This window comes from Vipera berus, assembly GCF_964194415.1.
Source record: "Vipera berus genome assembly, contig: HAP1_SCAFFOLD_67, whole genome shotgun sequence".
Lineage (NCBI taxonomy): Eukaryota > Metazoa > Chordata > Lepidosauria > Squamata > Viperidae > Vipera > Vipera berus.
In genome coordinates, this window is record NW_027673630.1 from 12,050 (window position 1) to 24,548 (window position 12,499).

The window sequence follows — 12,499 nt, forward strand, 5'->3', positions numbered from 1 at the left end:
CCCCTCATATATGTATAGCTTTGAAATTCAGAGGAGCTCTGCATGAAGGAGCCTTTGCACCCTTCTATCAACTGGGGGGGGGGATATTTCACATTATAAAATTTCCAGTCTCTCAGTTTCCAGTCTCCCCACTCCTATGCTCTTTATGTGGTAAAATAATACTATGTCTGAATGGAGCTCTGTAATTAAGCTGTAAATTGACTGGATTACTTCTAATTTAGAGTTCTTTTGAATACAGCTACATATGTTCTTTGTCATATATTGGAAATACGTCAAAATGTATAGTGACAGTTAATGCTTACACATATTCATGGATAGCAGAAGAACATAAGAATAACTTCAATGCTCTGAACATATAGAGCTTACAGTTCCACGACATTTATAATGACTGATTTATAAAGTGATAGCAGTCTTCAAATCTAGGGGGAAAAAGTTGTACAGTAATGACCATTCAGGAAGAGGGTTGCGCATATGAAATATATTTAGTAAGCTATAATACTGGTAGTCCTCAACGTATGACCACAAATGGGATCAGACTTTCCATTGCTAAGGAAAGCAGTTAAGTGAGTGACATCCAAATTCATGACTTTTTTGCCCAGTGAACCACTGCAATTGTTAAGTCAATCCAGCTTCCCCCACTGACTTTGCTTGTTGGAAGCCAGCTGGGAAGGTCGCAAATGGTGATCAGATAGCCCCAGGAGGCTATAACTGTGGTAAATACATGCCAGTTGCCAAATACCTGGATTTTGATCATGTCACCATGGGGAGGCTACAGTGGTCATGAGTGCAAGGACTGACCATAAGTTACTTTTTCCACTGTCATTGTAACTTTGAACAGTTACTAAACAAATGTTATAAATCAAGAATTACCTATACTTGTCCTTCTTTAGAGTAAACCATCAAATAAAACCCCCATGTTTGGAAAGGATCACCAATCACTTTGGATTGTGTACGTTAGAGAATATTATTGATGAACAAAGCAACTGCCATGATGGTCATGAAGTTTGTGATTTTTTTAATCAGTTAGGATGGTCACAAATTACTCATTAGAATATAAACCAATGCTGTTGCAATCTGCTTCTTTCTTTGGTTTCCCAGTATTCTTTCTACCACCTGAATCTTTTCTCAAAACATGGGAAACTTCCTAAACAAAGCACTAGGCTTCAGTAATAGAATACCTCTGGGGTTTATAAAAGCCAAGGTCATTGTTGGAAATAGGAATTATGCTTGCAGCTGATTCTTTGCTTTTCATCCAAATTAGCTCCCTTATTTCAATTTATCCTTCATTCTCAATTAATGCTTCATTTTTCAGTTAAAAGAATAATTTAAAAAAATAGGACGATCAAGAAGTCTGGCAGGCACCTTTGGTATACCGGGAATATTGGTACCTAATAGATGTAAACTGTGGGCCCGAGGTATGGAGAGTCCACATTATACTGCATTATGCACATGGTGGACAGGGGAGAAATGTTTTTAGGTTTCACAATTCACCATATTGCATTGTAATGTGAGTATATTTTAATTTTATGTTGTATTTTTGTTATTAAAGAAAACCTAGAATTTGGAATTCTAATCTGAAACGTCTAAAGAGCAGTGCACAAATGTTTGATTCAAATGCGAGTTTAATGAAATTTCTATTTGGGCTCTTTCATTTCGGTTAGTTTGATATTATTGATAGTGTTCATCGGTTTAAGTGCTGTCTATTTAGTTTCCAATCTCTTCTATGTAAACTGATACCTGTTTTATATGAATGTTTGTCTGCTGATCAAGAGAGAACACTTGCATTAGCTACATTGATCAATCCACAATGCTTCTTATCATATAGTAGATAATTAATACTTCATGTAAAGACTCCCTAGTGCACTTGTTCAGAAATAGAGCACTTAACGTAGGAACCACAGGAGTTGTACACCAAAAGAGAGCTTGCAGACAATAAAGACAAGAGAGAGAGAGAGAGAGAGAGAGAGAGAGAAATAAACCACAAGGAAATTGCATCCATAGATCAAGTTAATTTATATATCAATAGTCTTGTTTTCTGCAAAATATCTTCTAAAATAATGCTGCAGTTTTTTGAAATAGCATAGATAACAATTACAAACACACACACACACACACACACACACAAACACACACACAGAGCTCACATCAACCTTATAGTTTCCTAGAAAGCATAGAATTGACCAAGAGGAGTCAAGTTGAACTTCACTTTAATAAAAGTGAAAGAGACTTTCCTTTTATTAAAATAAAATGAAATCATTATAAAATCATTCTCTCACGCACAGAAAAACTGGAAATCTGAAATTCTCAATCAAAAGCTTATACATGCTTTTATAGTATCATTGAGGTTGATCGTTCTTGCATCCAGGTAAATGTGTGTAGACTTCTAGTATGCTATATTAGTTTTGTCTATCTTAATCCATGTTTATTCCAGGTTTTCAGTACTACTTGGTATTGAAACATGAAGATTCTAAGACTAGAATAATAGAATTTGTGAAATTTCTGATGGATGTAGTGAAATGTATCTATTTCCTACAGTAACACCTTTTGGCACATATAGTTAAACATTAATTTTTCAATAGGAACAATTCAGTGCAATCTTAAAATTTGAAAGCAAATTCAAAGGAGACTTATTGTAATAGTTATGGTGCTGGCCTAGAGACAAGGAGATGTGAGTTCTAGTCCTGCCTTAGATATGAAAACCAACTGGGTGATTAAGGGATAGCTGTTCTCTTTCAAATAAACCTACCTCACAGGGTTGTTCTGGGAAAAGTAAAAGGAGGAAAGGGATTAAGTATGTTTACCATTCTGAGTTACTTATAAAAGTGGGATAAAAAATAAAGAGGCATCAAGAATGACATAAATAAACTCTTAAAAATAAACAGCATAATTTTAGGATGAAATGCAATATTTTCTAGAAATACGTGAATAATAAACATTCATAGGGTCTTGAGTAATATCCCAGCCTATATGGAAAATTTCCTTTATATTCTTAAAAAGCTCAAAGGAAGTAACACCCCAAAAAATGAGAAACTAATGTTGCACCAGGAAATAATGGGTTTATAGCAGCAGGCACCAGGGGCTGGTTCTGTTGGGAAAGGTTTTTCTGAAGACCAGAGGGGGTGAGGTTTCAAATGCTGCTTGCATTCCACAGATGGGGCTTCTTTGCACGGTGCCAGTCCATGGACGGGGGCTCGGGGACCCTTGGTTTATAGAATCATGTGGATTACTTTATATAGACCGTATGTATAAAATGGCATAGAATAGGTAATAAATAATAAATTTATAACACTCTAAATTCAAGATTGGAACTTAAAAGTTTAGAACACTATGTTTTAGTATTGGAAATTGTAGTTCAGATGCTTACTAAGGTCTTGGACAAGTTTCTGTCTCAGCCTAACTGACATTTTTTTAATCTACAACAGTCCTTTATATTCCTTAGAGTCAAGGCTTATAATAAGCAAGCATATTGCAAAAAACATTTTAAGGTTGTGCAGATTGATTCATTTCATGGAAGCATATCACACTGTTTAGAAGAACAACAAAGTTCCTCACAGAGGTGCTCAAGGCAGGGCAATCTGCATGTGCTGCACATGAAGAGAAGCCACTATTACTGAACAAAGTAAACTAGTCACTGTAACCTTAAGCAGTTCTAGGTACGTTCATTTTGTTTACATTTATTTATTTATTTTCTTAACTGCCCATCTCCCTCAGAGAGGAGCTCTCAGCAGTGCACAATATAATCAATAAAATTAACATTAAAATCATAATTAATTTAAGATTAAAAGTTTTAAAATTATAAAAATAACATAAAATTTCAACAACTCTAAAATGGGTGGTTAGCAGTTGTTAATACAAGCAGGGAGGTATTCCTATGGGGCCATATTTGTATGGGCCTCTGTGTCCCTCATGCAAGGCTGCACAGTCAGATTTTGACCCCTTTGGGAAAGGCCAAGAAGTTTGGGGCTTTCCTTACCTCTGAGGGCAGGGTGTGCCACATTGCAGGGGCAACAACAGAGAAGGCCATCCTCTTTGATCCCAGCACTGAAAATTCTTTGACTGATGGGATCTGCAACATATCTGCCCTGCCTGAACGAGTGGGATGGGCTGATGAGGTGAGGCAAAACTAGTTCTGTAGATCAGGGGTCCCCAACCCCCGGTCCATGGACCAGTACTAGGCCACAGCATATCAGCAACCGGTCTGCACAAACAAGGAAATCCCCATCCACAGCATAGAAAAACACGTCCCCTCCTGTCCATGGCAAAACCTCTCTCCACGTAAATGGTCCCTGGTGCCCAAAAGGTTGGGGACCTTTGCTGTACATAGCCTGGCCCTTATAGGCCCTATAACACCTGAATTGGACCTGGAAGCAAAATGGCACCCAGTGCATTTCACAGAGCAAAGGTGTTACATTTGCCTCTCTTTTGGCACCCAGTATGGCTCACATTGCAATAGTCCAATTGGGAGATCACCAGAACATGAGTGACTAAGTAGAAGGTCTCCCTGTCTAGGAAAAGGCATAACTGGCGCACAACACAGAGTTGGGCAATATTTATCTAACTACTGTATATCCACTCATCTCCCAAAAAACATTCAAAAAGGAAAAAAAATGCTCAGTCTCCATCCTTGTGCATTAAGCTCTCATATCCTAGTCATTGTGTATCACAGTACGATCTTTTGATGAATTGGTTATTCTGTTTAAAGTAGTTAAACTATGGTCTCATTAGTTCCTGCACATACCTAATGTTTTAAAAGCAAGACAACAAAATGTATTTTATTTGTTTCTGAAGGTACGACAGAGCGGGTGTGTTTGATCCAGGGAACAGTGGAAGCATTAAATGCTGTGCACGGCTTCATTGCTGAAAAGATACGAGAAATGCCTCAAAATGTGGCCAAGACAGAACCAGTTAGTATTCTGCAGCCTCAGACAACTGTCAATCCAGACCGCATCAAACAAGTGAGTTGTTTTTTTGTATGTGTGTTTTTGAGAAGAGAATAAGCTGTGTTAGATTAAACATATTACAAAAAAGCTTAAGGAATTTAGAAGTAAAGCAACCATAGTAAATATATTTTGCATAAGTATCAGAAACCTTTCAGCATTTCTGATTTTGAAACTATTATTTCATACTTTCCATTCTGACATTCATCTCCTGACTTTGGCATCAACTGGAAATCTTACAGAACTACTACTATGTAAGAATAATCAGTGGATTTATATTTATGCTGAGAGAGAGAGAGAGAGAAATCACACATATCAGTAATTTTAGAATTTGTGCTGCAGTTAATCTCATCATATTTAGAAAGACAGAGTTGAATTCCCACAATTTAGCCTAGAAAAAAGGTAGAAGCTCTATTTTTTGTTATTTTCTGCCCAAATGGAGTGAGATGACAGGAAAACCTGTCTGTTAGGTGGTTATCACAGAAATCATTGCAAAGGTTTTCAATTTATTTTTCTAAGTGCATATAACTTTTTGTTTCAGGAATGTGAAGAAAATTACTGTGATAATGGCTGTATGGAGTAAAATATAAATAAGATAGGCTGAGTTTTGTGCTACATGAAAGGAGGTGGCAAGGAATGACTATACCCTTTCTTGAACATAGAAGAGTTGATTGTTAGTTGTTGAGGCAAAACTGTAAGAGATCATCTCACTGGACTTTTCTGAAAAAATAAAAGGATTTCTTAACCCTGTTGATTAGCTATCCCAGCTCTTAAAGCTTTGCCATGCATCTCAGGACAAGTGCAATCTATACTTCAGGACAAGTGGAATCTATACTTCAGCCAGGCCTTATATATATCCCATATATATGTGTATATATGTCTAGAAAGCCAAACACAGAAATGCAAACATATGCACATAGACATAAATGTAGGTTGGTATGTGCATATGGATGGATGCGGTGTGGCTCAGTGGGTTAGGACGCTGAGCTTGTCGATCAGAAGGTCGGCAGTTTGGCGGGTCGAATCCCAAGTGCTGCGTAACAGAGTGAGCGCCTGTTACTCGTCCCAGCTTCTGCCAACCTAGCAGTTCGAAAGCACGTAAAAATGCAAGTAGAAAAATAGGGACCACTACGGTGGGAAGGTAACAGCGTTCCGTGCGCCTTTGGCATCTAGTCATGCCGGCCACATGACCACGGAGATGTCCTTGGACAAGCGCTGGCTCTTTGGCTTTGAAACGAAGATGAGCACCGGCCCCTAGAGTCAGAAACGACTAGCACGCATGTGCGGGGGAACCTTTACCATATATATATTCCAAAGAAACATGATTACCAACTTAATCCAAAGAGAGAAACCCACAAAAACCCAAGACAGAGAACAAGAAAATGGCAAAGCCCTCCTCCCATACTTAAAAGGGACCACAGACAGAATCAGCAAGATCCTCCAAAAACACAACATCAAAACAGCATTCTACACAGACAGAAAAATATCCACCATCCTAAGAAACCCCAAAGACATAATTGGGTTAGAAAACCAAGGAGTATACAAAATCCCATGCACCACCTGCCTCACCACATACATCGGACAGACCAACAGAAGAATAAGTGCACGCATTGAAGAGCACAGGAACTCACTCAGAAAGGGAGAACAAACTTCATCCCTGTTCCAACACTTTAAAGCCACAGGACATGAAATTGATTTTAAAAAAACCAGAACTATCGCCCAAATTGAACATTTTAACAACAGAATAATCAGAGAAGCCATTGAGATAGAAAAACGCCCCCACAGCATGAACAAATGAGATGATACCTCTCGCCTACCAGCCATTTGGAAACCCGCCTTGATTGACAGATGAGTCCCAACCACCAAGAATGATACCAGACCCAAACTCATGATAACATCACATGACATCACCACCACACAACCATTCAAAAAGCAAATCCGAACCCACAACGATAACGACACACAACCACAAAACAGAAACCTAACTACAGCTGCAACATTAGCCACTTTAAAACCCTCCAAACCACACAATAAGCAAACTGACACCTATTATAAAAACATGGCACCACCACAAACACGGAGCCGAACAAAAGCAGCACAACTCACCAGTTCAGGTCTAAGGCTGGCAGCTGAGACCAGCCCATCCACTCAAAACACATCCCCACCCAATCAGAACACAGCCCCCATTCAAAACACACTCCCACCCAATCAGAACACAGCTAACCCCCCACCCAATCAGAGCACACCTCCACCCCATCAGAACACAACCAAGTCTCCAATTAAAGAGGCAAGACACTCTTAATGTAGAACAGAGTGATTAATCTGTGGTTTATATTGCTTACATTGACATTATGACATCACCAGCAATATATATTAGAGCTCAAAAGAACACTTGCAGCAGTCTAGGTAACAAATGGAGTTATTTAAAGTATTAAATTTACAGATTAATTAAGCTCACTCAAACTTGATTTTATCTTCTCAACTGTACATTACAAAAAAAAGGTTTAAATCTAAGATTAAAGTTAAATCCAAAGGTGCTTTTTTCAGGAGACAACTGGACTTTTTTGTCTTTCTTCATTAAAGTTAAACATTTTGAAGCACTATTTTTGCTTTTGGTATTTTTCAAACCTTGATTAGATGTAATCATTTTAAATATATATGCTACCTTTTGTTTTTTGCTATTTGTAACAATTACATAGTAGATATAAAGGTAGAAAAATGTTTTTTATTCTTTCAACATTTTCCAGGTGTAGCTTTTTTAAAAATCACTTTATAAGATAGCTATCTGTAAAACTGTTTTAATGTTTTGTTTAAGCATAAGTAATGATAAAGGATCATTCTAGTTTAAAATCTTGTGTATGTTGTCAACCAATTTTCATGAGAACTATACCATTCTCATTTTTTTTAAATGAAATAATTTGAATCTTATTCAGCAGTATGTGAAAATATATATAATATATATATATATATATATATATATATATATATATATATATATATATATATATATATATATATATATATATATATATATATATATATTTAGTCTAGTATTTTCTTATCTCCATTAATAAACCATTACATTTAAAATTGATGAACTCGGTTTCCCAAAATTATTATATTTGACTGAATTCATGTCATAGAATATATTACTCACAATATATCATATCATTTTCTACTGTTGGAGATAATGAAGATGCATAAGAAAAAAAAGATCAGTTTATCCCTAGTTCTATACTGTTGTAAATATTTTGTTGGGGATTATTGCAAGAGCAAGCTATGTCAAACTATATTTTTCCTCTTGGCAATTTCAGCCACTTTTATATATTTAACTTTTACTTGTCAGGAAACAGAACTGCATAGTGATATGATTTTAAAAATAGGCTTATCCTACATGTTCTATAAAATTATACCTATTGCAATTTAAATGGATTTTAGATTAGAAAGACTTGAATACTTGGGAGAAAGTATATGTACATGGTTTGGAGAAAGCTGAATAGAAGAGTGTTTTTTCATAATAGAATGATGTCATCTTATGAAGCTACCAATTGTACTTAGAATGATTATTGTAGTTATGGGAAAGCATACAGTTATCATAAATATATAAATTTTAATGTAGCTGATAGTTAAGATATAGTACTAGTTACTACAGGTCACAATAATGAGTCAGTTTAGATTTTTTTTAATGTTTGATAAATTCAAACTTTAGATGTTAAATGGATAGATGTTAAATGGCTCACAAACATAAAAGCTATATGCTGTGTCCAACATCACAGACAGTAGCCCTCTTAATACTATTTACTTGGAAATATCAGTATAGGAAGATTCCATGTGTTATTTGTTGGCTTCTAAAGAAATATTATTATTGCCGTAATCCGAGAGGTGAGCTCAAGGTGCCAGACGTTTATATTAATTATCTCTAAAGTCCTAATCGCAAACATTTCAGCTAGTATATATTTCCAGTTTTCTTTTTATTAAGAATAGAGAGAAAAATATGTCTTTGTTAAATCATAATTACTTGATAAAAATAGGTTTATATAATAGTATTTTATATTTGTGGATTACAAATGCTCTTAAATAAGAAAAATTGGTATTACTTAAGAAATCAACATTTTGCTTCATATTCCATGCAACTGTATAGTGAAAGATAAATTAGAGCTTCATCATACTTTATAATTTTAAATAATGATTCAAAACTATTTGATTCAGATAGCTGGTAAATTATTTCTGTTTACCTTCCTTCCAAAAGAACACTTAATAATACACCTATAGAATGGTTACAGTTTATCTCAGATAAAAAGATACCTTGGTCATAATAAATATTGCGGATTTTCTAGTAATTAAAATATTTTAAAAAAACTTAAAACATTTTTGTTAAATGTTCAAAAGACTAATTTGGGAAGTCTCACAAAAATGTCTATTAAATACAGAGCTCATAATTCAAAAACAATTTTATATGATCATTGTATTGTTATAGAGGGAAACCTTTTTATAAGTATATAGATATATTTTTTTCTTTCAGTATGTTTCAAAAACTAAATCGTAGAGAATAAAAACATAGCTTTGCTAAAAGATACCTAATAGTCCCAAAGAAATAGTACGGATTGAATGAATATGCCACTGCCAAAATAGATTTTCTTAAAAGTGAATTAATTTTATGGTCACTTCTCAATCCCATTACTAAAAGTTCTAGCAATGCAAGCATTTTCCTAATGCAAAATGCTACTTTTTAAAAAGATTTTTTCTTCTTCTGTATAAAGTAATTTGTTAAATTGTTCCTAGCTTTATTTCAGATGCAGCAGTCTACAGCCATGCTTCATTGAGAGCTTACAGATTTTCAGTTAATGTACAAAATATTTATAAAAAGCAATAAACATTTATCATGAAACATGATTTTTGTGTTTGAATGTATATGCATACTATTATGTTCAGTTCCACATAGAATTGATAGCTTTTTTTTACTTAGGATAATTTGTATAAAGCACTATTAATAAACACTACAAAGAAGTCTCTTTATTATCCAATACCTTTTTATCAATTTGTTCACATAACTTGCAAGCTAACTGGGGAAAAAACATTTGTTACAGCAAAAGTCTGACAGAATTTTTATGCCTTTTCTTAGGATGGGCAGATTCAGGGCATAAGTAGCCTCCTTGATAGAGCTGTTGATTGGTCTACCTCAATTGCCTATTAACTCCACTGCTCCCTTGCCACTTGTTTGTCCTTGACTTAATTCTGTGGCTATTATTCCTGGTATTCTAATTTTCTCTAAAGTCAGTGATGTTTATTTTTTTTTTCTATGATCACCTGGCTTTGCAATCTATCTATCTGTATATGTGTGGTCAAGATTTAATGATTTATTTAAAAATTGGCACTCCCTTCTCCAATTTTTTTTAATATTCAATATGATGTAATTTTGTTGTTTTCTTTTTAATTTAGTTTTTTATATTTTTTGTGTTTTTTTCAACATGATTTTTAAAAAGAAGACAACTGACTCAGTGCTAAATTGGGAAGCATCGAGCAAGTTAGTAAATGGCAAAAATTGCTTCAACAGTCACTTTTCAACATCTTATTTGTTTTGAAATTTGAAATTATTGAAGAATAAATGTTTCGTTTTCTTCCTTAAGCAATCGCTATAGAAGAAGGGGACGACAGAGAATGAGGTGGCTGGATGGAGTCACTGAAGCAGTAGGCGTGAGCTTAAATGGACTCCAGAAGGTGGTAGAGGACAGGAAGGCCTGGAGGAACATTGTCCATAGGGTTGTGATGGGTCGGACACGACTTCGCAACTAACAACAACAAATATATATATATATATATATATATATATATTTGTGGTTGTTAGTTGCGAAGTCGTGTCCGACCCATCACAACCCTATGGACAATGTTCCTCCAGGCCTTCCTGTCCTCTACCACCTTCTGGAGTCCATTTAAGCTCACGCCTACTGCTTCAGTGACTCCATCCAGTGGAGTCACTGAAGCAGTAGGCGTGACTCCATCCAGCCACCTCATTCTCTGTCGTCCCCTTCTTCTATTGCCCTCAATCTTTCCCAGCATTAGGCTCTTCTCCAGTGAGTCCTTCCTTCTCATTAGGTGGCCAAAGTATTTGAGTTTTAGCTTCAGGATCTGGCCTTCTAAAGAGCAGTCAGGGTTGATCTCCTCTAGGACTGACTGGTTTGATCGCCTTGCAGTCCAAGGGACTCGCAGGAGTCTTCTCCAGCACCATAGTTCAAAGGCCTCAATTCCTTGGCGCTCAGCCTTTTTTATGGTCCAACTTTCACTGCCATACATTGCAACTGGGATAGATAGATAGATAGATAGATAGATAGATAGATAGATAGATAGATAGATAGATAGATAGATAGATAGATAGATAGATATAGATTAGATATAGATATAGATATTGATATAGATATAGATATAGATAGATATAGATATATAGTTTTACATTTTCTGCTTACAAGGTGCCTGAATTATAATGTTGTCCCTAAGCAGGAGCACCATTAGGTTTGAGAGATCTCTGGAAAGGTGTCTTTTGAAGATCCTAGTTCTCTTACCATGATTTCTCCCATTCTCTACCTGTACATTTTTGTTCTGCTGCCAGTGCTCTACTTTTCTACCTTGCAATAGAACTCGAGGCAACCCATGCTTATTAACTGACAATATAAATCCTGATCCAAGTGTCCTTTGTGTTAAGTACACCAAAATCCAGTGATTGAAGACTGAACTGGACAACGACTCATTGGATGAAATACACATTTTGGAGAACAGTTCTGCTAGAGCCCACACTGTTCTAGGCTTTCTTCCAGTATTTCCACTCAAGATATGTATCTTTGCATATAACTCTTTTGTTCCTATCCTGTGAAAAATCTGTAACCTAGAAATGATTGATTCTACTTACAATTTGTACTTTTGCCTGATAAATGCTTTGCCCCATCCTGAGAACAGCTGCCTTTCATGAGTTTAGTTAAATTCATGTTCTTCATTTTATTTTAGTCAACTAGATATTTCTTCCTTTCCTTGCTTGTTCTTTATTCTTGCTTGTTTTGTTTACTATTTAATACTATTCTGTCATACTTAGTCTGCTGTCCCTTTTTTATATAGGCATAACTACTCTTGACTCACTACCATTTGGGCTATATTTTACTGTCTTCTGATCAATTGTTCTGTTTCAGTCCAGAAGTCTCAACCAGTCCCCATGGGATATCCATTATCTAGATTCAAGGTTCTGTTAAGTAATACTGCTGTTGATTAATATCTTAGTTTCTTAACCAACACTTGATTAACTAGATTATTTTTAGATGGAATGGATCTATGCATTTCAAAAGGAAGAAATTACCTAGCAAGAGGAGAAATTTGCTTGTTGAGACCCAGTTGGGAAGGAACTTATCAAAAATAAAAATATCAAATGAATAGATTAAAATTATTTGTAAGGAACACTAGCATCAATAAGGAATTTCCATATAAACAATAGGCATCCTCTTATTTTTGTTTTTCTGAGGGAGGATATCTTTAAAATGTCACACTACTAAATAGCTATAAGAGAGTTGTGAGGATTAAAG

At 35.5% G+C, this 12,499-nt stretch overlaps 1 protein-coding gene across 2 annotated transcripts in view; it reads left to right on the forward strand.

Annotated features, from left to right (window-relative positions):
* The first annotated feature begins 4,835 nt into the window (after window positions 1-4,835).
* LOC308679232 (RNA-binding protein Nova-1-like) overlaps window positions 4,836-12,499 on the forward strand; it is a 35,544-nt gene continuing 27,880 nt past the window's right edge. The window contains exon 1 of one of the 2 annotated variants that reach the window (XM_081346822.1): window positions 4,836-4,955. In XM_081346822.1, the coding sequence (XP_081202948.1) occupies window positions 4,875-4,955 (81 nt within the window). In that variant the 5' untranslated portion in view covers window positions 4,836-4,874. The remainder of the gene's footprint in view (window positions 4,956-12,499) is intronic. The other variant, XM_081346821.1, reaches the window with a different exon arrangement.